This window comes from Scyliorhinus canicula, chromosome 11 (genome assembly GCF_902713615.1).
Source record: "Scyliorhinus canicula chromosome 11, sScyCan1.1, whole genome shotgun sequence".
In the NCBI taxonomy this organism is placed as follows: domain Eukaryota; kingdom Metazoa; phylum Chordata; class Chondrichthyes; order Carcharhiniformes; family Scyliorhinidae; genus Scyliorhinus; species Scyliorhinus canicula.
This window is the reverse complement of record NC_052156.1, coordinates 57,055,209-57,081,453: the sequence shown is the minus strand read 5'-3', so window position 1 is coordinate 57,081,453 and position 26,245 is coordinate 57,055,209. Positions and strand designations below refer to the sequence as shown.

Sequence of the window (26,245 nt, the reverse complement as noted above, 5' to 3'; positions counted from 1 at the left end):
TGGTCTCAGTGGTGTCCGGGGAAACTTTGTGATGTTGCACTTGTGATGGCGCCGCGCTCGGCTGGCTTGGTTCTGGAACGCCGGCCCAGGTATCGAACGCTGTCAATGGATACATTGTAACCCAGGTTGCTTCCGAGAGTTGTACCCGCAGCCCACCATTTACCCCAGACCTGGGATGAGCAAGTACAACAGCTTTATTCTGGAAAAGACCTCGACACGGGGCTTCTCCCCCCTCCCCCCTCTCTAGTGAAACCGAAAGGTTAGAAGGAGGAGAGAGATAGCCACCTTCAAAAGCAGAGTTGTTTGTGGTGGGGTTGCTTATAATTGATGGATGAATCCAGGATTAGTACGGCATGCCCCTTTCGTTATCTGCAGCCCTGCCTTTTGGTTAAGATCAAGCCCAAGCTGGGGTGCAATGCCTTTTGTGAGGTTATCGGCTTCGGTGCAAAAATAGGAAGGCGGATTATTATTTGAATGGGTGCACATTGACAGAGGTGGATACTCAGCAAGACCTTGGTGTTCTGGTGCATCAGTTGTTGAAAGTAAGCGTGCAGGTACAGCAGGCAGTAAAGAAGTCAAATGGTTTGTTGGTCTTCATAGCAAGAGGATTTCAGTATAAGGAATAGGGATGTTTTACTGCAATTATATAGGGCATTGGTGTATTATGCATAATCCTTGAATACTTGTCTATTAAAAATCAGTCTAACTCAACCTTGAATATATTCGATGACCCACTGTGACATGGTGGCACAGTGTTTAGCACTGCTGCCTCAGTGGCAGGGATCCAGGTTCGATTCCAGCCTTGGGTCACTGTATGGAGTTCTCACTTTCTCCCCGTGTCTGCGTGGGTTTTCTCCCGGTGCTCCAGTTTCCTCCCACAGTCCAGAGATGTACGGGTTAGGTGGACTGTCCATGATCAAAGTGCAAGGTTACAAGGATAGGGCGGGCGAGCAGGCCTTGGTAGAGTGCTGTTTTGGAGGGTAGATGAATGGCCTCCTTCTGTACTGTGGGAATTCTGTGCATTCTAAAGTTACTTCCAAATACTAACTACACTCTGAGAGAAGAAATTTCTTATCAGCTCTGTCTTAATTGGGAGACCCCATATTTTAAAACAATGTCCTCTAATTTACTATTCCCCACAAGGGAGATCATTGTCTACCCTGTCAAACTCCCTGAGAATCTTACATGTTTCAATAAGATCACTTGCCATACTTTTAAAATCTAAAGAGTATTGGCCCAACCTGCTCTACCTTCCATGGTATGACAAATGCTTCATCCCACGAATCAGCTCAATGAACCTTCTCTGAACTTCCACTGTGAATATATCCCTCCTCAAGTAATGAAAGTGAAACTGTGCAGGGTATTTTGGGTATGGTCTCATCAATGCCCTGTACAGTTATAGCAAGACTTCCCTACTTATATACTCTATCCCCCTTGCAATAAAGGCCAACATGCCTTTGCCTTCCTAATTACTTGCTGTACTTCATGCTAACCTTTTGTGGTTCATGTACAAGAGCACCCAGATCCCTGTGCACCACAACGTTCTGCAGTCTCTCCATTTAAATAATATCCCACCAAAGTGGACAATCTCACATTTAAATTGATCTGTCAAAGTTTTGCCCAATCACTTAACCTATCAATAGCCCTTTACAAACTCTTTGTGTCCTCCGTGCAACTTGCTTTTCTACCTATCTTTATACGACCAGCAGATTTGTCTACAGTACACTTGATCCCTTCATCCAAGTCACGAATATAGATTGTAAATAGTTAAGGCTCCAGTACTGATCGCTGTGGCATTCCATTGGTTACAGTTTGCCAACCTGCAAACTATCTACTTAACCGGATTACATTTCATGTTGGCCAAGCCCCGACTAACGCTAATATATTGTCTCCAACACCATGAGCTGCGATCTTGTGATGTAACTTTTGATGTGGCACTTTATCAAATGCATTGGGAAATCCAGATACGGTACATCTGCGCGTTCTCCTTTATACATTCCACATTATCCATTCTCAAAGAATTCTTTTAAATTTGCCAAACATGATCAGGTAGTCAACATGGTTTTATTATGATTTTCTATATGTCGTCCTATTACTTCCTTAATTGTGGATTCCATCATCTTGGCGATAACAGATGTTAGGTATCTGTTTTACAGTTCTTGCTTTCTGTCTTCCTCTTTTCTTGAATAGAAGTGTTACATTTGCAGTTTTGTAATCAGCTTGGACCGTTCCAGAATATAGAAAATTTTGGAAGATTTCAACCAGATTCAGGCCACTATATCTGTATCCACTTCTTTTAAAACCATAGAGTGCAGGCCACCAGGCCAGAGATTTGTCAGCCTTCATTCCCATTAGTTTTCACTCATAGTTTTCCCCCTGCGATAGTAATTGTTTTAAGTTCCTTCCTCCATTTGGCCTCTAGATTTTCTATTATTGGGATGCTATGAAGACAGGTGCAAGATACTTGTTCAAAGTCTCTGCCATTTCCTTGCTTCCCATTACTAACTCCCAAGCCTCATCCTGAAAAGACCAACACTTTAGCTACTTTATTCCTTTTTATATGCATGTAAAAAATTTAATATCAGTTCTTGCCATTCTTTCATAGTTAACTGAGCAAATGGAATATAACTTTAACTCTTACTTGTTCTGAGCTCCAACACTATAATACGTGCATTTTCCTTTTCCTTTTCCTATTTCCCAGTTGCGTTATAATCAAGAATTGAACATGAGGTACAATGACCAGTACTCATTACACTGTCTCCTGACTTTAATTCTTTCCTAGAATTGAAAAATATAACAACATTTCCTTACTCCTACAATCCTTAGATATTAAAAACCCAAACTTGGCATCCCTCAGCTTCTCATTTTCTATTTTCATGCTTGATGCTGCCCTGCTCTATGGGTGTTCACCCGTTATCGTGATTTCTTAAGTGGTGTGTTTTGCAGTTTTTCTTTTCTTTTTATCAAAACCTATGATTCAGATAATAAACCTTGAAAGAAAAGCTTGAGTAGTTTATAACTCGTCTGAAACCCAAAATTAATTTTCTGGTTTGTAAGCTCTCCATGCTATTTGCGGTTTTATTAACTTGTGAGTTTATTTCTTTTCATTTCAGTGCACTACATGTTGTGATGAAGGGGTAATGATTCTAACGCAGTTGTTCCAAATTTATTGAGATCATATTCGGGTCATCTTCAGGAAGTTGTATGAAGTTAATTATTATGTCTGTAGCATAATTAGGAGATTCAGATTGCATTGTAATCTGCAAAAGAAAGTCTTTCTGAGGCGAGTCAAAAATCAATGCAACAATGTTATTGGTCTGTTCCCATGTTGACTATAAAAACAGTGTTACCTATCGGTTGAACAATCTGTTCTTAAAATTCAATTTCACATATTTTGCACGTATGAAAGTAGTCATTATTAACAGAACTAAATTTGAAGGTTAAATTTGGTGGGATGCTGGAAGTACTGAAGTTAATCTGAAATATTGCTGTTAGAATTTGATAGCTCAAGATAAAGCAGGATTTTTATTTCACTAGGGAAGCCAATCAGAGAGACATGAAGCATTTTAATGAAGTGAAATTTTCCAAAGTTAAGCACTGGATACTAATTTTGCACAGGAACTGAAGTGAAATAACTATTGTTCTTTTAGCATCTTGAAATCGGAAAGTGAAACTGAAGAGGGACCTGAATGGATCAAAAAGAAGGAAGTAAATTTCATAATTAAAAATGAATTTGGATACTCGGGCAGGTAAGCGGTGAAAACTTTATCTTATCGGATGGGAGCTTAAATGCAGAGCAGAGCTGAGAATTTAATTAAAAAGGAAAAAAAAAGTGTTTTATTTTTAAAATGATGATTTGATGTTTGTAAAGGAATTTACAAAAATAAGGTTAGGCTCTGAAATGTTCATAAAAAGTCACCATTATCATTGGGCTGGATTCTCCGCTGGTAGTGGAGTTCCCGATGCAGCGGAGAATCCAGCGTTGGGATCTGCGCCCTATTTCCAATGCTCCCGTCCCCTTTTGGCACAGGATTGTGATTTGTGCCCTGCACCAGCCGGGCACCATACCAGGCCGGGCACCATATTCTCCGGGCCCTTGTGATTCTCTGGGCCGGGACTCACGTCGGCGAAAATTGGTGCTGGACCTGACAAGTATGTACCTGACGCGGTGGACCAAGGGAGTTGCCTCCAGAGTTCATCCAAAGCCAACTTCAGCTCCCCCTACAGTGCAAGACCTGCCATGCATCCCCACCAGAGAACCCCTAATTAAAGAGACCCCTACCAGAGAGCCCTAAATAAAGAGAGCCCCTAAATAAAGAGATCCCCCCCCCCAGAGACCCCGTAAATAAAGAAACCCCTCAAGACTCCCTAAATATAGAGACATCCCCAAGAGACCACCGGAATAAAGAGACATCCCTTAAATAAAGAGACAAATCCCAGAGACCCTCCGGAAGAGATACCCCAACTGGAAGCTAGAGTGCAGACCAAACCGAGACAGTGAAAAAAAATCACTGTTTTAAAACTGACCTGGGCAACACACTCTTGGCTTAGACACAGGAAGCAGCATCTGTCAACCCCTGGAAAGAGAAAACCAGTCATCTAGGTTGAAACCTCCTCAGACGTTTGATCTGCAAGCCATTCATTAATTTCTCTTTGATATTGATCTTACTAGACTGGGATTTACAGCTTTCACATACCCCCAGCTGTCAGCATCTCCTTTCACTGTTGAGTAACTTTGCTCTTTTCATAGTTGAGTAAGTAGTCAGCTGTGAAACTAACCTTAATGTTTATAGACGCCAGTCTTTGATTGACAGCTCCTTGATCACTTCAAGCAGAGTTAAGTGCTTTGTGTTAGTTTCACAGTTGACCACTTCAAAGTCACTCAACTGTGAAGGGAGATGAATTGGGTCACCCCTATACTTGGGGGGGGGGGGGGGGGGGGGGTGTCCGGGTGTGATCCAGAATATCTGGGGGGGCAGCCATGGGACCTCAAATCTGGCCGCCCACCCTAAATGGCGGCCTGATAATGGGATTCCCTTGGAAATCCCTCAAAATCGTTGCAATGCAAAAAATGTTGTTTCAAAAGTCCCTGCAAATGTTCAAAGATGTCCAGTTACTATATGATTTTGCACAGCATTATGCTAACTGCATCTGCACTGAACTCTCTTCATGGTATTCGCTTCAAAGAATTCGGCGGCATGATATCACAGTGGTTAGCACTGTTGTTTCAAAGCGGCAGGGTCCCAGGTTTGATTCCCGGCTTGGGTCACTGTCTGTGTGGAGTCTGCACGTTCCTCACGTGTCTGCGTGGGTTTCCTCCAGGTGCTCCGGTTTCCTCCCACAAGTCCCGAAAGATGTGCTTTTGGGTAAATTGGACATTCTGAATTCTCCCTCAGTGCACCCAAAAAGCCGCCTGAGTGTGGCGACTGGGGGATTTTCACAGTAACTTTACTGCAGTGTTAATGTAAGCCTACTTGTGACAATAAAGATTATTATTATACTCCCAGTGGGAGCGCAGCTCAGGTGCAATTCAGCTCTGGCGGGAGAACATAGTCTCCCAAATGTATACTCCTGCCCCATTATCTTTGTTAGATACCTTCGAGGCAAATTAGGCAAGTGCCTTGAAGAAAGCCCATTATTGGATACAAATGCAAGCAACAAAGACTGGATGGATTTTCCATCTTGTAATTTCTGTGTTTCTCTCCATGGTTGTCTGGTCTTGGTACAGCGTCTTGGAGGGTCTTAAGAGCATCACCTGCAAAGAGCAAGAAACCAATAGCTTACTAACTGAGCCAAGCAAAATGACAATGTGTGAAGAGCCTGATTGTGGTGCCCACTTGTCTGAAACAGTATATTCTTTCCTGCAGCAGTATCAGTGAACAAGCTTGGAGATGTATTTGATAATAATTGAATAATACATTTCAGACAGATGTAGTCTCTAGTATTGTTCTCGAATTTAAATTTTGTATAAGTCATGCCGATTTTAAATTGATTATTATGTCTCGTTGATTAAGCATAAATTTGAATGAGCCAGATGTCTGTGTAATCCCTTTTTATTATTTCCACGTCTTATTTAAAGGATAAGATTACATTGTAATCTAAAACAGGTGACTCAGTTTGTTACCAGGGAAGGAAATTATATCAATGAGTCATAGATGCAGTAAATTGTAGTGTTACTGTTTAGATATAGACATCTTGTGAAGTTCAAAAGCATGTTTCCATTAAAAAAACATTCTATTACATCAAAGTTGAGTAAACCTGTACTTTTTGAAGTTTGGATTGCTTGCGGTATTCAGGACACTTGCTTATTTAAATAGGAACAGTTGGATTGTCTGCTGCAAAGCCATTATGAAAATCTGCTCGAAGTTTACATTTTTTTTGTAGGTCTGCCCTCTGTTCACTTATGATGTTAATGCTGCTTCAGTTTGCAATGCAGCCTGCTGGAGTTTCTGGACTGGAAGACAGTGATCAAACTGATGCAGATGCTGTCAAAGTACTGCCTTTACATAATAACATCAAATTGCCTGATGAGCACGTTCCTTATTTTCTATACAACAACATGCACATAGCTGCTAGTTGCAAAAAAGATCCTGTCTGTCCATTTAAGGTAAGTTTTATTATATGCGCAAAAGCATATGCGCAAAAGCATATTTCTTGAACTTTGTGAAAAGGAATAAGTTGGTATATTTTATAAATATCTAAAATTTTCTGTTAAGCAACAATACATCTGTGGTACAGATAGATATAATGTGGATTAACATTCACAGATTGGCTGACCTAGTAACACCCAGTGTCAAGACCAGTTTTTCAAACATTTCTGTTTAAAAACTCCCTGCAAATGTTCAAAGATGTTCAATTATTATATGATTTTGCACAGCATTATGCTAACAGCATCTGCACAAAATTTGCTTCCAAGTATTTGCTTCACAGCCGGCACGGTAGCACAGTGGTTAGCGCTGTTGCTTCACCGGGGCAGGGTCCCAGGGTCGATTCCTGGCTTGGGTCACTGTATGTGCGGAGTCTGCACATTCTCCCTGTGTCTGCGTGGGTTACTCCAGGTGTTCTGGTTTCCTCCCACAAGTCCCAAAAGATGTGCTATTAGGTAATTTGGACATTCTGAAATTCTCCCTCTGCGTACCGGAACAGGGTGCAGAATGTGATGACTAGGGGTTTTTCCACAGTAACTTCACTGCAGTGTTAATGTTAACCTACTTGTGACAATGAAGATTATTATTATTAGTCTGATCCAGCCCTTGTTCCAGGGATCAGTAGTATTGTAGACCCATGAAAATATGGGTCTCTGATGCTGCCGTCAAAATGCTGATTTGTAGTTGTGTAAATGCAAGAACTCATGGTTCGATTTGCTGTTTGTGCCTCTGAAGCTCAGCGTGGCTGGAGAGACTGGTTCTTAACCGAGTATAAACAGCGGGAGCGTGGCACATACAGGTTGCACTTTCAAAGCTAGATGCGGTTAAAAAGCTGAAAATAAAAATATTTGCTAATCCTGTTTGGTGAGCTCCTGCCCGAACTGCAAAGGACAGCATCTATCTACTGCTGAAAAGGAAACATTTTATTGGTATACAACAATAGAAGTGATATGGTTATTGATGAACAAATATAGAAATACTGAAATCTGATAACTGACACAAATCCGATGAGCTCAGAATTCCCTCATGGACAGAGAATGCCACTTTGAAAACCCAAGATCGAGGCTCCAATTTGAGGAATGACTCTTTGGGTGAAGGACCAGAGAGCTACTGAACTTCGTGAAAAATTATTCCCCACATTGGCATGATCAGCGCTTTCAGAAGATAAGTCCAATCATAGACACTACTAATTTACTTAATAAGGCAAAGTTTTGCAAAATATCTACTTGACGCTGAAGTCAAGGCGGAAAACTCAATGGATTAGCCCGCAGATAATATATTTTTGTAGCCTTCTTTAGCTGGAACTGTTAGATATGGAGGAAGGTAGAGTTAACCATTAAGAAATAGTTTGGTCCTAAAAAAATGAATCGTCTGCTCATCAGTAGCTTATAAAATAGAAAATTACAATCTTGTCCTTCCCTTTAATCCAAGGAGTACCTTTTCAAATTAATATAACAAACATTAAAGCAGTTCATGCGTGACAGAAATTAAATTTCAGAAGTAAAAACTTTAGCATATTTGCTCACACAGCAAACCTTGTCTGAATTCATAACCCTTTTAATCAGTGACTGGAATATTAAGGATTAACCTTTTGATATTTCGAGCAGTTGGAAATCACTGCATTGCTGAATGATAAATAGCCACTTCTTAGAGGTGAAGGTGAACCTATGCATTTACTACTCAATAGAGACATCATGCCTGAGTTTGATTGTTCTTTTACCTAGATTCACTATAAGTGTCATTGTATTGTCATCAGAAATATAAGCCTTGGCCCAACAAAAGGACATTTAGGCCAATTGTATTGCCCATTTTGCTGTTTGAACAGAGATCCTATAAAAACAAAATGGTGATCAAATCTAAAATTGGCTGTCTGCATAATGTTCATTACTTTAACCAGTTGAACCATTGGGGATCCCTGCAATATAACTCTCACCAGAATTTGACTTGCTGTTCAGAATACTACCGTAAAATATGATTAAATTTACACTCCTGAAACAAAACATTGGCTCCTGGAACTTGGAAGTACAGAATTTGAAAATACCTCATCATTAGTAAAATGGAATATTCCCTGAAAAAATATTAAGTATGATAATGACAAATAAAAATACCTGAATAAAACTTGTTGTTTCAGTGAAAGTTGCCATAGTCCCAGAGGACCACAGGCTGCTCTCCCCTTTGAGAGTGAGAGACCTGACTGGTGGTGCTTTAACCTGAGGGTCACCACACCTCAGGCGAGAGACAAGGCTGAGAAAGTGGGGCCTTAATAGTAACCTCAAACAGTGCAGAAATGAACCTACGTTGTTGGTGTCGCTCTGCATCATGAACCAGCCATCCAACCAACTGTGCTAGCCTATTGTATTATAAGTTTTATAATAAACTTTATTAGTGTTACAAGTAGGCTTACATTACACTGCAATGAAGTTACTGTGAAAATCCCCTCATCGCCACACTCCACACAGACAGTCTGCACGTTCTCCCCGTATCTGCGTGGGTTTCCTCCAGGTGCTCCGGTTTCCTCCCACAGTCGAAAGATGTGCTGTTAGATGAGTTGGACATTCTGAATTCTCCCTCCGCATACCTGAACAGACTTTAATAGTATTCCTGACAATGCACACATTTAAATTTGCATCAACAATGCAGTCTCTTTATCCGATATTGCACTTTGATAATTCTCAAATGAACATCCTTGTATAAGAATTCTGAGATTTAAAAAAGTACCCAATTCTTTTTTTTTCACAATTAATGGGAAACTTAGGATGGCCAGTCCACCTATCCTGCACATCTTTGGGGTGGGGCAAGACCCACACAAACACTGGGAGAATGTGCAAACTCCACACGTACAGTGACCCGTGGCCGGGATCGAACCCAAATCCTCGGAGTCTTGAGGCAGCAGTGCTAACCACTGCGCCACCGTGCCACCCTTAGAATTCTGAGATAGGAGGTGGATATTTGACCATGTTTGAAGGAACTCTGGAGGATGTTTCAGGACTTTCACTGCAAGTGGCCAAAGCAGAATGTTTTGGATTTCTAATGACCAAATTAGATGTTTGGAATAGAATTTGACACTGGAATGCTTGGATTGCACTGAATATTTTAAAATTAAAGGGTAATACCAATTTATAATGGTGCCTGCAAGATCCTGAAGGGGCCACAGTTTTATGTTCAATGTAAAAATGGATCTTCCACGCACCATGGCATTCTTTTTAAAGTAAGATTCTTTGGAAGCAGAAAATGCAATGTTCGTTGAACGTTTTATTCAGGGCGTTGTAATTTGTACATTGAAAACAGTTGTTCAGTCCTCGAGCACATGCTTTTTAAAAACAAAATTATAAGCGCAGGTCTTTTTTTTGGCAAACTGCCTGGAGTCAAGCAAATGGGCAACCTGCATTCATGTCTCCAGAAATGTTGCATTGGACCAGTCATTATTTGATCTATGAAAATAGCTGGGGTTAATTATCCGTCTGATTATTTCGCCAAGTTGAGAAATAGTTAGGCTGTGCTTAAGTGTTCTCGCAACAGCTATATGGGTCAATTAATGAGTTTGGAATTGTGACGTCAACCTATGTTCCAGTACAGTAGTGACTGAAAAGTCATTTATATCACTATTGGACAATAAATCATATGAATTACTTAGATTTTGGTGCTATTCAGCAGTACTTAAAATTCAAAGTAAAGAAGAAATTTTGATGAGGAATAATTTAACATAAAATCATCTTTTTCTGTTCATTATGTTGCTGCTTTGACCATTTTGCTTTTTTCATATTGTGAAGAATAGATGGACAGTAGGCTGTCTATTGTGAAGAATAGATGGACAGTACTTCGGATGAAATGATGGATAAGATATTGTTAACTTGAGAAAGTTGAGTTAATTGTACATTTGCATTTGTGGTAGAAACACTTGAGAAAGCTGCAATCCTGCTGGGGATACGAAAACAATTGCAAGCCAGAATACAGATTCAGCTATCCTGTGTGCACTGATGCTACTTCAGGCTGGTAAGACCCATTACAAATGAAGAGATACATCTCACTTTTGGTTGGAAAATATTGTGTTATTTTTTCTGTGCAGTTAAATGTAGAATACAATTTTTCCTATCGCTGCTGTAGGAGGTTCTCAAAAATATACTGTAATTTTCCAGCAGGGTCCTGGCCTTATTTTTAAGACCCTGGACTGGAAAATGTTCAGTGTAATCATTTTCAATAATCTTTCGTCATGCTTTTCACTAAAAGATTACTAGCCACTATTAAAAAGAATAATAGTTCGCACTTAATGGAGAACTTACGCCATGAGTATTGAAAGTCAATACGTTTCCAGAAGCTATAAATTGGAGCTTTTTGAAAAATAAACACTTTCTGTCATAAATCCAGAATTGGAACCTCAGATTTTTGCCTGAAGATATGGTAATTGTTTCATAAACATTTAATTGTGATTAATTTCTTAGAAAATCTGCTGTTTTCTGTGCCAGTACCTACAAAGCTATGCTACAAATGTATCCATGTGAAACAGTGATTGTAATTGAAGTGATTTTCATGTTAAAGGAGCTTAAATTGCATTGCATAACAAAACCCCAAGTCTTTTTTAATCTCCAAAGCATTGATGTAAATGTTGTGGCATTATTGTTTACTTTAATTTTCAGCACCAACATGGCTCCAACCTGCCTGCTTGTGGTTTAAGCAGGAGACCAATTAGCTGTGAATTGGTGGGTCAGTTGTTGAAGCCTTTTAAAGAGGCTGCATGTCTCCATTTTCTAGCACGATTTTCATTTTTTACTCGTATCAGTCAGGTTTCCCAAGCTGGCAGGTAAAATGAGGTAAGGACCCAAACGCTATGCGCCTTTGCCGCGCGGCTTGTGGATTAGGAGGAATAGAAGGCACAACAAGCTAATCCTATTAAACTCATCGCCTCCAGGATCACCTCCTGAATGTTCCCATCTCTCCTCCCCTGTATATTGTCTTCCCCAATCACTCCATGATTTGTCAGCTTTGCCTCGTGAGACGGCAGCACGGTGGCGCAGTGGGTTAGCCCTCATACCTCACGGCGCCGCGATCCCAGGTTCAATCCCGGCTCTGGGTCACTGTCCGTGTGGAGTTTGCACATTCTCCCCGTGTTTGTGTGTGTTCCGCCCCCACAACCCAAAGAATGACTACCGCCCGGTGGCCCTGACTTCAGTTGTAATGAAGTGCTTTGAGAGGCTGATCGTGAAGCGCATCACCTCCACACTCCCGGAATGCCTTGACCCACTTCAATTCGCACACCGCTGCAACCGGTCCACATCAGACACCATTTCCCTGGCCGTACACACATCCCTGGAGCATCTCGAAAACAAGGACTCCTACATCAGACTCCTATTTATTGACTACAGCACCGCCTTCATCACCATAATCCCAGCCAAGCTCATATCAAAGCTCCAAAACCTAGGACTTGGCTCTCCACTCTGCAACTGGATCCTCAATTTTCTGACCAACAGACCACAATCAGTAAGAATGAACACCAACACCTCCTCCACAATAGTCCTCAATACCGGTGCCCCGCAAGGCTGCGTACTTAGACCCCTACTCTACTCCCTGTACACACACTGTCTGTGTGGAGTCTGCACGTCCTCCCCGTGTGTGCGTGGGTTTCCTCCGGGTGCTCCGGTTTCCTCCCACAGTCCAAAGATGTGCGGGGTAGGTGGATTGGCCATGCTAAATTGCCCGTAGTGTCCTAAAAAGTAAGGTTAAGGGGGGTGTTGTTGGGTTACGGGTATAGGGTGGATACGTGGGTTTGAGTAGGGTGATCATTGCTCGGCACAACATCGAGGGCCGAAGGGCCTGTTCTGTGCTGTACTGTTCTATGTTCTATGTCTGTGTGGCAAAACTTGGTTCCAACTCCATCTACAAGTTTGCTGATGATACGACCATAATGGGCCGGATCTCGAATAATGGCGAGTCAGAATACAGGAGAGAGATAGAGAACCTAGTGGAGTGGTGTAACGACAACGATCACTCCCTCAATGCCGGCAAAACTAAAGAGCTGGTCATTGACTTCAGGAAGCAAAGCACTGTACACACCCCTGTCAGCATCAACGGGGCCGAGTTGGAGATGGTTAGCAGTTTCAAATTCCTAAGGGTGCACATCACCAAAAATCTGTCCTGGTCCACTCACGTCAACGCTATCACCAAGAAAGCACAGCAGCGCCTATACTTCCTCAGGAAACTAAGGAAATTCGGCATATCCACATTAACCCTTACCAACTTTTACAGATGCACCATAGAAAGCATCCTATCGGGCTGCATCACAGCCTGGTATGGCAACTGCTCAGCCAAGGACCGCAAGGAACTTCAGAGTCGTGAATACCGCCCAGTCCATCACACAAACCTGCCTCCCATCCATGGACTCCATCTACACCTCCCACTGTCTGGGGAAAGCGGGCAGCATAATCAAGGATCCCTCCCACCCGGCTTACTCACTTTTCCAACTTCTTCCATCGGGCAGGAGATACAGAAGTCTGAGAACACGCATGAACAGACTCAAAAACAGCTTCTTCCCCACTGTCACCAGACTCCTAAATGACCCTCTTATTGACTGACCTCATTAACACTACACCCTGTATGCTTCATCCAATACAAATGCTTATGTAGTTACATTGTATATCCTGTGTTGCCCTATTATGTATTTTCTTGAATTTTGTTTAATTCCCTTTTATTCCCATGTACTGAATGATCTGTTGAGCTGCTTGCAGAAAAATACTTTTCACTGTACCTCGGTACACGTGACAATAAACAAATCCAAATGTACAGGCTAGGCAATGCTTAATTGGAAAAAAATTAATTGGGTACTCTAAATTAAAAAAAAAGCTTTGCCTCGCGATCACCAAACCGGGCCCCCTCCCAAATCACAGTCTACGACTCCAATACATGATCTACGTATTCCTCTGTGATTAACCACCTGCATTCAACAATCTCCATCCACCTTCTGTGATTACCGAATCCTTCCTCAACCATGTTGTATCTATCACACTCCCTATGATCTCTTCCATGCCGCACCACAAAGACTACTTGCTCCTTTGCCACAGCTTTGCACATTTGCCAGCCAGCCAACCAAGCCAGTCAGTCACGCTTGGTTTCAGGTGGGATGGGAGGGAGGGGCAAGGGACAAAAATCTCCTGAAGTTAAAACTATGCAACTTCAGGTAAACTCACAATTTCTTTTTTTTTTTAAATAAATCTTTTTATTGGTATGTTCAAAAATTATATGCTTTGCCGTTCGTTTTCATTTACTATACAGCAGGCATTTTCAAAGTCGGGGTCGCAACCCGCGGGGGGGGTTGTACGTTGGGAGGGTTGTGGAGCCGTCTGTCATGGCACTCCCGATTGCGCAAATTTGCACGCAGAAGCCGCCATTTAACAAAGCCGGCTGCGAGCGTCCTTCAAAATGACTACTGTGACCATATACAAAAATGCGGGCACACTGCGCATGCGTGCCCGAATTTTTTAATATGGTCGCGGCCGTCATTTTGAAGGCCGCTCGCAGCCGGCATTGGTAAAAGCCAGCCACTGTGGCTGTTGCGCTCAAATTTGCGGAATCAGAGACAGAGAAGATTTTTTTTAAAAATGCAATGTAATCTTCATGCCTGAAGGGAGGCAGAGAGCAGGTCACGCCCCCAAAATGTCAACATCACGTGCTTTGGTCACGAGTGCGATTCCTCCATTTTGTCAGCAGCAAACAAGGTAAGAGAAAATGGTGGGTCGCGAAGATCGGCCGGCGTGGGTCATGAAGGTCGGCCGGCCTGGATCGTGAAGGTCGGCCGGCGTGGGTCGCAAAGGTCGGCTAGCGTGGGTCGCGAAGGCCGTCCGGCATGGGTCCCGAAGGTTGCCATCTGCCTCAGAGTGTAGTCCTCCCTGCCCCCCGCCCAAATTGTCCCTCCCTCTTCAACCTCACAATTTCTGACTGTAAAACTGCGTTTTGTGTACAAGGCCTTCTAAATTCCTCTGAACACTGCAACTGGAAAATTGCAGATATTACACCCTTGTTCAAAAAAAGGGTGCAAGGATAATGGCAGCAACTACAGGTTAGTCAGTTTAACCTCGGTGATGTGGTAGAAATGATAATCTGGGGGAAAAATGAACAGCCACCTGTATAAAAGTGGATTAATTAGGAAAAGCCAGCGTGGATATGTTAAAGGTAGATCACATTCATCTTATTTGATCGAGTTTTTCTGTGAATTATGTGATGAATATAAGAAATGGTCATGTTTTATAGTTTGTATTTGTGCAGTAATATTATTAAAACCTAGGTTTAAATATTTTCAGACAGTGGGGTGGAATCACTCTTGCCTGTCACAGGTAATGGAGTTCCTGATGCAGTGGAGAATCGCGTGTGCTGCAAAAATCCGATGCTCCGGTCCCAGTGAGCGACATTCCCCGCGCCGGCGAAAAATGCAAATGTATCATTTGAATCCATTTGCATCCGATTAACGGGCTGGATACCCAATTCTCCACACCTCTGTAATGCTCTAAACTTCTTGGCCAGGATACACGCGGGCATGGATTGGTGCAAGTATTTTTATGCATGGCCCTGACATGGTGGATCTCGCGGTGGGTCAAGGGGTACGTATGTAACATAGGTGACCCCAAAGTTCATTCGGGGCCCCCTCAACACAAATCCTGCCCACCCACCATCAGAGACCCTCCCCATATCAAACACTCCTCATATCTGATATGGGGGGTCTCTAATATGAGAGGGGTCTCTCTGATATTGGGGGTATCTGATGGGGTGTTCTGATGGGGGAGGTCTGATGGGGGGGTCTGGGCGTGGTGGTGTGAGCAGGAATTGTGTTCTGGGGGGGATGAGGCGGCATCCTCATGTATGCATGCTGAGGAGGTGGGGGGGGGGGTGAACCAGCAATTCCTGTGGTGGTTGGAGGGGGGGAGAATGTGCCTACTTGTCAGCTGGGGGGGATAGGATGTGCGTTGTGGTAGGAGGGGGAAGGGGGCCAGCTGCCAGATCTCGGTATCGGACCACCCGCTCAAAATGGCAGCCTGAAAGCGGGATTCGGAACGGAATCCCGAGACCTCCCCACCATGCATAATACTTGCATGGCAAGGGAGAGTGAATCACTGATGGGCACCATTCCTAATGGCAGCGCAGAGAACGAGCAATTCTACTTCGACGGGAGAACATTGTCTCCCAAATTTAGAATCATGCCCCGTATGTCTACTAGAGCTTTGATTAAAAGTGAGTTAATTGGTGATATTTGCAGGTGATGTGTTTTGCTAATGGATATTAAAAGCCATTTTACCTGTTTGCAGGTAGGAGGGGGAAGCTATTATAATGCTATAACAGTTTGAGCCTGGCTAAGCAAATCAAGGCACATAGTATAACAAGTGACAAAAAAATGCTGTTGGCTTTGAGTGCAGATGGTGAAGCCAATGGCGTAGGAGAGGTGGCAGGTCTGTCTGGATAAAGGAGTTGCTTCCAGTGCTCTAAGCTGAACAGGAGGTTTTCAGCTTGGTCCCAAAAAATGGTTTCTCTCTCCAAGGAGTCTGCAAATAAAATCTTGTTGTTAATGATACATACGTGGTATTTGAAATATGTGGGTTGCTTAATTGGAATGTAGAGGCAGGTTTCAGGAAGCAAGTCAACATATTGCAATTGTTAACTATAAAGCTATTCCTTTGTTGCTAATGTGCTTAATTCTGTGTTCAAATTAAGTTTGTCTTAACAGAAAGCTGCCTACTGGTGAGTGTTATCACTCCTGTGGTGCAGTAACATTTCCTCACCATTTTACCAAATGCAAATAGTTGGGTTCTATTCAAGATCTTAACCAATAGTGGAATCTGGTCCAGACCCATCACTAGTAACAAAGAAGGTTGATGAGGGTAATGTGTTTGATCATAGATGTGGTGTATGTGAACTTTTAAAGTGCCACATAATGTGCTTGTCAGAAAATAAAAGGGATAAGGGCAGCATGGATACAAAGTTGACTTGAGTGATGGGAAACAGAGAGTAATGGGGAACAGCTGTTTTTAGGACTGGAGGAAGGTTTACAGTGGGCTTCGCCCAGGGATTGCTCTTAGGACCATTGCTTTCTAAATCTATATTAATGTCCTTGACCTGGGTGTGTGGGGCTCCATTGTGAACTGTGAGCAAGTTAATGATAGACTTTAAGAGGACACATACAAGCGGGTGAAATGGACAGACATGTGATAGATGAAATTTGATGCAATTTAATGCAGAAAAATGTGAAGTGATTTTTTTTGGCAGGAAGAGTGAGCAAAGACAACGTGAAAAGACTATGTAAAGACAGGATAAAATTCTCAAGGTGGTGCAGTAGCAGAGGGACCTGGGGATATATGTGCATAAATCATTGAAGGTGAAAGGACAGGTTGAGAAAGTGGAGAATAATGTCTTGGGATCGTGAACTTTATAAATAGAGGTATGGAGTGCAAAAGTAAGAAACGTATGATGAATCTTAATTGAACACTAGTTGAGTCTCAACTTGAGTATTGTGTCCAATTCTGGGCACATCTTAGGAATGATGTGAAAGGATTGCTGAAAGTGCAAAAAGGATTTAAAAGAATGGTTCTGGTGGTGAGAGAATTTAACTGTGAAAATATATTGGCAAAGTTCGAGTTGTTCTCTTCAGAGATGTTTGAGAGGCAACTAGAATGAATTGTTCAAAATCATGAGGGGACTGGACATCGGAGATAGGGAGAAATTGTTCCCATTGGCAGAAGGGGTGAGAACCAGAGGACATGGATTTAAGGTGATTGGCCGAAGAAGCAACGGTGGCATGAGGAAAACGTCTTATATGCCTTGAGTATCATAATCCGGAATGTGCTGTCTGAGGGTATGGTGAAGGTAGATTCATTTGTGGTTTTCACAAAGGAATTGGTAATTATGTAAAGAGAAGAAAAGCAGAGCTGCAGGTGAGAGGGACTGGCTGAGTAGCTTTTACAGAGAGCTGTGTTATGACACCCTGGGCTAGTGTGTGGTCAATTCCAACCCCACCTGACCTGGAGTCGCAACACAATTGAAGTAACCAAAAATTCTTAGAAAAATACCTAAAGTTTTTGGTCCTTGGCTGCCCAATAATTACAGTCACCCGGTTTGTAAATATAAACATACGTACATTATTTATTTAAAATAAATTTAGAGTACCAAATTCTCTCTCTTTTCCCAATTAAGGGGCTATTAACGTGAGCAATCCACCTAGCCTGCACATCTTTGGATTGTGGCAGTGACACCCACACCGATATGAGGAAAATGTGCAAACTCCACATGGACACTGACCAGGGCAGGGATCGAACCCGGGTCCTCAGCGCTGTGAAGCAGCAGTACTAACCGTTGCGTCATGGTGCTGCCCTACATTTTTATTTATAACAAGAATGGGGAGGCAAGGTGGCACAGTGGTTTGCACTGCTACCTCACAGCGCCAGGGACCTGGGTTCGATTCCGATCTCGGGTGACTGTCTCTGTGGAGTTTGCACATTCTATCCGTGTCTGGCTGGTTTCCTCCTGGTGCTCCAGTTTCCTCCCACAGTCCAAAGATGTGCAGGTTAGGTGGATTGGTCATGCTAAATTACTCCTAAGTGTCCAAAGATTAGGAGGGGTTACAGGGATAGGGCAGGGATTGGATCTGTGTAGGGTGGCCTTTCAAACGGTCGATGCAGACTCGATGGACCGAATGGGCTCCTTCTGCCCTGTAGGGATTCTACACATTCTACAATATATGTAGCAAATACAACTGGTTAACTACACAAACACACACAAAACACAAATACAGAGAGGAGAGAGGTGAAAATAATAAGTAAAAGGAAAAAGAGTCTTTGTTTCAGATGGTTGTCTTTAAGCGGACCTTCCTTCAAAGTAAACTTTTAGATCCAGATCTCTGTTTGCAGCCTGTAATTATTTTATTGTAAATCCATTCATTCAAGTTATCTGTAGGTTCACAAATACATAACTCACAACCTTTCTGGAGAGAGGCAAGAGTGATCCTTGTCGCTGTGTGTCCAGGATTCAAAGTCTGCCTTCCTTCGGTCTCTGTAAATCATCCCACTCAGGCAGGATTCAATCATCAGCTGTTACTGGGCAGAATACAGCCTTTTGGCCAATTCATTGGCCACCAGCTAATCAATCAAACTGAATTCCCACCATCTCTCAGGTGCTGAAAAGTATGGAATTTGCTGTCCAAAGCTAGCAGCACCATATATTACGTTGCAACTTCTTGAATTCCTCCTGCTTGACTTAAGAAAACACATCCATTAAGCATTCATGGATCAAAAATGATAACAGCAAAATTAAGAAAGGGGAAATAAGGGAATCAGTAGGAAGGACCCTTACAGCTCACATGGACCCAACATGCCTAATAGTCTCTTCTTGTGCTGTACCCATTCTATAACTCCTCCCCTCTGCTCCAAAACCTTGGAGTTATAATCCCTACAACCACGTGAGTGTGCTTTTTGGTGTCAGAGTGGTCCACACTCGATGCAAGAGACAAAGTCATCAGGTCAACTTGGCAAACATATCATTGGATCACCCGTGTGTAATACAAGCAAATTATACATTTAAATTTACCCTTCAGGGGACTCATTGAGGCGAGGAGTTGATCAATTGAGGTTGTCACTGACAAAGAACTTCACCTCAAATTCTTGAAATTGCTTCTTTGTCACTCGTATTGTCTCAGTTGATCATAGAATTTACAGTGCAGAAGGAGGCCATTCCGCCCATCGAGTCTTCACAGGCTCATGAAAAGATCACCCTATCTAAGCCCACACCTCCACCCTATCCCCCTACCCCAGTAACCTCACCTAAACTTTTTGGACACTAATGGCAATTTAGCATGGCTAATCCACCTAACCTGCACCTCTTTGGACTGTGGGAGGAAACCGGAGCACCCGGGGAAAACCCACAGACATGGGGAGAACGTGCATACTCCATACAGACCCAAGCCGGGACTCGAACTAGGACCCTAGAGCCGTGAAGCAACAGTGCTAACCAAAGTGCTACCGTGCCACACAGTGATGTCACAGGACTTGTCATGATAGCATGGGAAGAAAGGGCCCCAATTTGTATTTGTGATTTGTAAGGTAATGTTCCTTATCTTGTTCAGATGAGCTCATTCTTCTTCCTTAGTAATTTTCCATTCTTCCTGAGCATTAATTATGTTAAATTATTGTAATCATGCTTAGTTAGCTTAATTAGATTTCATTATGCTCAATGCTTGTGCCAAGCCGTATATCCTGTAAGGGTGCTCTATCCTGCAATTCTCAATGTGCAAAATGCACCATGATGTTTTATGAAATACTCTATTTTAACTCCTTGAGTGTTTTGTGTCCTTTTACCTCAGTATGGCAAACATGTTCTATCCATGGAGTACAGATCAAACAGTCAATACATCAATCAGTAGAGAATGGCACAGCCTCTTTATCTCCATTTACACTGTTCCTTGATTGAACATCTTCCTATTCAGCTAAAGAGTAACCTCAAGATTTGGGGAACTTACTGCTTGACTGGTAAATGGATGAATGGTTCACAAAGTGGACTCCCAAGGTTTCATTCTATGTTTTGTCACAGGGCCAACACAATAGAAGCAGCACAGGATATTTTCTGGAAGCAAGCTGACTTTGGATATGTAAAAGAAATGCTCCGTGAATTGCAAACACTGTGTGAACCAGCCAAACCAGTAAGTTTTGAAAACTACTTTTTATTTGATTATTTTACAGTTAACTTTGGGGTTTTATATTCACTGCTGTTTTCCAAACTTTAACTAATTATATTCCTCTGGGGTTTTATTTCAGGGCGATTCATCTTTAATGTGCTCAAAATATACTCGCTATTGCAGAGCTACAAATCTTTACATTGATTTGAGAAACCCAAGAAGAAGCACAGATAGGTCTCTGATTTCAAATGAATTATTTGTGGTAAATAGCAGATGTTTTGGATGAGACTTAATTCACTAGGATATCAATGTGGTAAAATAAATGAATGTTGGACATGGAAATAGTATAAAATAATATATATTCTTCCTAAAAAAGCTGGGTAATCTCTTAGAAAACAGTTCTACTGTAGCTATCATGAGCAGTCAGTAGATCTGAGTTATCTCCCATCCCAATGATTGAAGGAGGTTTGGAGTCTCACAGATCTATCTATCACCATCTTTATGATAAGAAGTCTTATCACCTGAGGAACGAGCAGTGCTCCGAAAGCTAGTGATTTGAAACAAACCTGTTGGACTTTAATCTGGTGTTGGAAGACTTCTTGCTGTGCTCACCCCAGTCCAACGCCGGCATCTCCACATCATGGCTACCATCTTTATGATGTTCGCTGTGTGGGTGTCCACTCTTATAGGTAGGACACCGTATTACCATATTGAACCAAAGTTTTGACAGTACAATGGAAGCCTTGTTTAAAATAAACTGCTCCGCTGCTGCTGCTAGTTTACCCGTTTGGCAGTTGACCACACTTTCAATCTGGTCTGCTGATGGGCAGGAAATAAAATTTTACAAAGGACATTGAGATCCTGCTGTCAGCTTTGGCTGGATCTTCAGGTCCATGGTCTCGCTGGGTTTCTCAAACACTGTTTTACATCCCACTAAAGGTATATTTATTTTTAATCCGATCTCAAATTGTAAGTGCCCCTTGAGAATATAATATTATTTTGGAATGCTAATTTTGGAGCTTTCATAAAGAGTCACTCTAAAGGGATACAAAAAGTTCAATTCTTGGTGTTCTAAATTGAATCTGTAGCAATAGTAGGATAATAATGTAGAGGCCTGAAAATTAATGATCTTTAGAAACTGTAAAGAAAAAGTGCAGACCTTGCCTCAACAGATACAAGGAAGATTTTATTCAAGATGGTGAAATTGGAGGCCACTGTAAATTGGACAAAAAGGCGCTGTTGGCTGAAGGAGAACATAAGAGCCCTCTCCAGTCCTGGTAAGTTTAAGTACTTTCTCAGTATTATGGGGCGCGATTCTCCGCCCCCCACGCCGGGTGGGAGAATAGCGGGAGGGCCTCCCGACATTTTTCACGCCCTCCCGCTATTCCCCCCCCCCCCCCCCCCCCCCCCGCATGAATCGTCGCTCGCCGTTTTTTACGGCGAGTGGCGATTCTCCGGGGCCAAGCGGCCAGGCCTTCACGCCCGTTTCAACACGGCAGCAAACACACCTGCTCGCTGCCGTCGTGAAACGGGCGCCAGATGCCCGTTTGGACCCACTCTTTTCCCTCCGCCGCCCTGCAAGATCAAGCCGCCACGTCTTGCGGGGCGGCTGAGGGAAAAGATGGCAACTGCGCATGCGCGGGTTGCCGTTGTCCAACCTGCGCATGCGTGGCCGACGTCATCGGCCGTGTCAGCCGGCGTGACGCTTGATGTGCGGCCTTGACGACCGTCGTCAAGGTCGGGCCGCCGTGATGCATGGGGCCGCGCTCCTAGCCCCGCCCGGGGGGGGGGAGAATCGGCCCCGGAAGTGGGCGTGAAGGCTGCCGTGGGTCACGGCCTGTCCCACGGCAGCCTTTACGATTCTCCGCATTTGCGGAGAATCTCACCCATGGTATTTAGACACTTATTGTGAATGATTGATAATTCATGTTTCAGAATGTTTGAAAAAGATGCAACTTGTTTTTTGTCATCCTTTGTTTACCACCAAGGATTTTAGTTAGGGAGATATTGGGCAGCACGGTGGCGCAAGTGGTTAGCACGGTTGCCTCATGGTGCCGAGGTCCCAGGTTCGATCGCGGCTCTGGATCACCGAGCCTGTGGAGTTTGCACATTCTCCGCATGTTTGCGTGGGTTTCACCCCACAACCCAAAAGATGTGCAGGGTAGGTGGATTGGACACGCTAAATTGCCCCTAAATTGGAAAAAATGAATTGGATACTCTAAATTTATTTTTAAAAAGTTAGGGAGATGTCCATCTGTCCTCTGCACATAGTTGTTAGTCACACAAGTAACTGTAACAGTTTAACTTAAATGAAGTTGAATATTAAAACATACTACAAGGTTTGATACTCAACTGTCCATCCCTGGGGAATATCACTAATTACATCTTTACAACTTTCTTTGCAAATTTTCTTGCATCTTTTCTTGTGTGGATTTACTGATTTTTTTTTACTGAGTCGCATTATTCACTTTGATATTTCAAATGTAAAACTTATGGCAGCACTCAGCTACATGAACTCTCGGTGCATCCTCAAATGGGACGTTCTCTGATTGACCTGTCTCAAGTGTGTTGTTCATGTTATTGTCTTGATTGGTGTTTCCCAAGATGTGGCTCAGTCTATGACTACTATGGCTGAGAGCCTCAACATCATGTCCGAATCAGTGAGGGACGTGGTCCAGGCGCAGGTGGACATTACGAGGCACTGCAGATCATGGCCCAGTCGCTGAGGGACGTGTCCTAGACGCAGATGGACAATGCCGAGGCACTGCAGCATGTGACCCAGTCACAAGAGGAGCATCACTGAGGGCATCGACACCATGGTGTAGACAGTGGGGAGCCAGATGACGCTAACGCCTCTGGAACTCACTTCAGTTAGCCTTGCACCCCAGTGCAGGGATACAGGCACCATCATGGAAGTGCTGGAGGCCAACCTGGTGTGTGCCAATTCTTCCAAGTCTACCCACCCGACACGGGCACATCACAAGGGTAGCATGCAGAACAGGGTAGCACGGTGATGCCAGTGACACTGGCAGTTACAATGCCAGGGCTTGGGCCCTCCGGCTCCAAGCCCTCCAGAGCGATGATGCACAGGTGGCAACATGGACCTCGTTATATCAGGTCTCTACCTTGGTCTCTGTAAAGTAACACTGAAGTTATAAAAATTATTACTTTAAAACATGCACATGAATTGTTGAATATTTGTGTTAAATCAAGGTGAGAAATCTCAGTGCTGAGGAATGGAATTGTCTTCCATTTCAGGCATCTCATATTTTCATCAAGTACTTCCAGCGCAGGGCAGCATGGTGGTGCAGTGGTTAGCACTGCTGCCTCACGGCGCCGAGGTCCCAGGTTCGATCCCGGCTCTGGGTCACTGTGTGTGGAGTTTGCACATTCTCCCAATGTTTGGGTGGGTTTTGCCCCCATTACCCAAAAATGTGTAGAGTAGGTGGATTGGTCACGCTAAATTACCCCTTAATTGGAAAAAATGAATTGAATATGGAAATTTTTTTTTTAAAGTACTTCCAGCCAAACTGCAGTGTGTGAGAAGTACAGAATTAAGCTACCGCAACACTGCCATTTTTGCACCACTAAACATTTTTTTTTGCTCATAGGAGTAAAGATATGACCTCCTGGCATTTCAAAATATTGGCTCGTCTGCTTTAGATGTTTTGGGGTCATACATTCTCCTACCTGTGCTCTCAAGATGTTAAAAATCTGGTTGTGTAACTTTGCACATGCTGTTGCGAATTTGATTCACAAACAGATGGAACTGAATTTTAAGTAATCTGCCTCAGGCCAGCAGCCCCAATATGAACAAGACTGTAAGTTCTCTTTATTGATTCTGTCCCAGCAATGAGGCATATTTCCAATTTCACCAGAGCTCCTTCTCCAGGTCCGGGCTTTTCACAGTAACTTCATTTGAAGCCTACTTGTGACAATAAGTGATTTTCATTTCATTTCATTGTGAAACGTATCACTGAATTGGCCACCCTTATGCTCTTCTGAAATCTAAGGAGTTACCTTTTGTTATTTTATGAGTATAATTGAATTATCACTATGTTTGAAATCATGATTGAAGTAAATTAGTTGAAAATATAGTGTTCAAGTGACGCACAGAACTTAGTGCACGCAGAAAATAATTCCTTACATGTATTCTCACCAGAATACTAATCAAAATGGGGGAGATGAGATTTTTTTATATAGCAAGTTGTTATGATCTAAAATGCGCTTGAGGGCTGCCAACGCAAAGAAGGTGCTGGGGTGCTGTGGAGATCTGGGTTAATATAGAGTCTGGGTCGTGAAGAGGATCCGGTTTGGGGGGGGGGGGGCTGTGGACGACATCTTTGCCTTTTGATCGGGCAAAGCACTCTTCAAATCCGGTGGTTTTCTCCACTTTAAAACTATGGAGCACCTCCAGGAGCATTTGAAGCTAGGGTCAGCGTCAAAGTGGGTCTCTATTCGTATGAATCGCTTGTCCGAACTGGCGAAGTTGGATGCCACATCTGGGGGGTGGAAGGAGAGGGGGCTGGAGAGAGTGAGGGATTTATTTTTGGAGGGGCTGTTTGCCAGCCTGGAGGAGCTGAAAGAGAAGGTCAGGATCTTGAGCTTGGGACGCGTTTTAGTAACTCCAGGTTCAGAACTTGTTCGACGGAAGTTTCCGACATTTCCGGTGGGACCACCTTCTACCTCATTGGTTAGGGTTTTTTCTTGTTCGGGGTTGGAAGAGGGTAGTATGGCCGGCATCTATGGACAGATTTTGGGGGAAGAATCGGACTTGGTACAGGAGGTGAAGGGTAAATCGGAGGAGTTGGGGCACATGCTGGACGAGTCTGAAATGATAAAAGTTTAATAAAAGTAAAATGCAGTACTTGAATGGTTGGTGGAAACAACTCCAATAGTAACTTTCAAAAAGGTATTGGAGAGGGTCATGTGATGAGAGTGTGGGAGCACTTGCATTTTCACGAACTCCGACTTTGCTCATCTTTTAACCTTTTTTTAAATCCACGTATGCATTTCTTTTCTTTTATGTTTTTTTCTTGGTTTACATTTTTGCTATATTGCGAGTTTTGTTGGTCAGTGTTTCGGCACTATTGAGTCGAGACAAAATGTTTAAATCCTCGTTGATTCGTAGTTGTAAGGAGATGGGATAGGGCCTTGACTTCATTTAAAAACATAAATTTAGAGTACCCAATTCTTATTTTTCCAATTTAGTGGCTATTTAGCATGGCCAGTCCACCTACCCTGCACATCTTATTGGGTTGTGGGGGTGAGATCCACGCAGACACGTGGAGAATGGGCAAACTCCTCACGGGCAATGACCTGAGTTTGGGTTTGAACCCGGGTCCTTGGCACCATGAGGCAGCCGCGCTAACCACTGCGCCACCATGCCGTCGCCCCACCCGATTGCTCACCATTTTTGATCTTGCTTTATTCTTGATTTCTACTTTCTGTGTATGCCGGTGGAGAAGTCTTTATCCTCATCACTGCCTCACAGCTCAGTTGTTTACCTGGACTTTGCTCCTTGATAATCATGTGTTACCTTGATATTGTCAATATATTTGTTTGCAAGGAAGTGAATAATTTAGGTCTGCTGCCCTGCACCATTAGTTATTTTTTTTGATAGTTTATATAATGTTATGCTGAATGTTGAGTTCAGGATTTGTGCACAATTTCTTTATCCTAATGTATCCTTGGTGGGGAGAGGAACAGAGCTGGAGTGAGGACGAGAGGTCGAGGGGAAGAGTCGTGAGGATTAGTTTTGTCCTCACTGTGTTTGAGGAAGGTCCCCCCAGTGTGTGTTAGTCTCTTATTTTAGTTTAGCGCCTTTCCTTTTCCAGGACGAGGCAGATGGTGCATTTCCTGTTGAGGACTGGAACATTTGTGACTCCCCTTTTGGGGTGAGTCAATCATTTCTCCTGATGTGCATCTCCTTCTTTGACTACCTGAGTGTGATGGTTAC

At 43.1% G+C, this 26,245-nt stretch overlaps 1 protein-coding gene across 6 annotated transcripts in view; it reads left to right on the top strand.

Moving 5' to 3' along the window:
- The window catches only part of eogt (EGF domain-specific O-linked N-acetylglucosamine (GlcNAc) transferase), a 72,259-nt gene continuing 46,014 nt past the window's right edge, over positions 1 to 26,245 (top strand). The window contains exons 1-7 of one of the 6 annotated variants that reach the window (XM_038810617.1): positions 1 to 89; positions 3,651 to 3,749; positions 6,385 to 6,607; positions 10,540 to 10,640; positions 20,202 to 20,310; positions 20,426 to 20,520; positions 21,459 to 21,563. In XM_038810617.1, the coding sequence (XP_038666545.1) occupies positions 46 to 89; positions 3,651 to 3,749; positions 6,385 to 6,607; positions 10,540 to 10,640; positions 20,202 to 20,310; positions 20,426 to 20,520; positions 21,459 to 21,563 (776 nt within the window). In that variant the 5' untranslated portion in view covers positions 1 to 45. Of the gene's footprint in view, positions 90 to 136; positions 184 to 216; positions 260 to 312; positions 543 to 3,650; positions 3,750 to 6,384; positions 6,608 to 10,539; positions 10,641 to 20,201; positions 20,311 to 20,425; positions 20,521 to 21,458; positions 21,564 to 26,245 lie in introns of those variants that run through there. The other 5 variants (XM_038810615.1, XM_038810613.1, XM_038810614.1 and 2 more) reach the window with 5 other exon arrangements.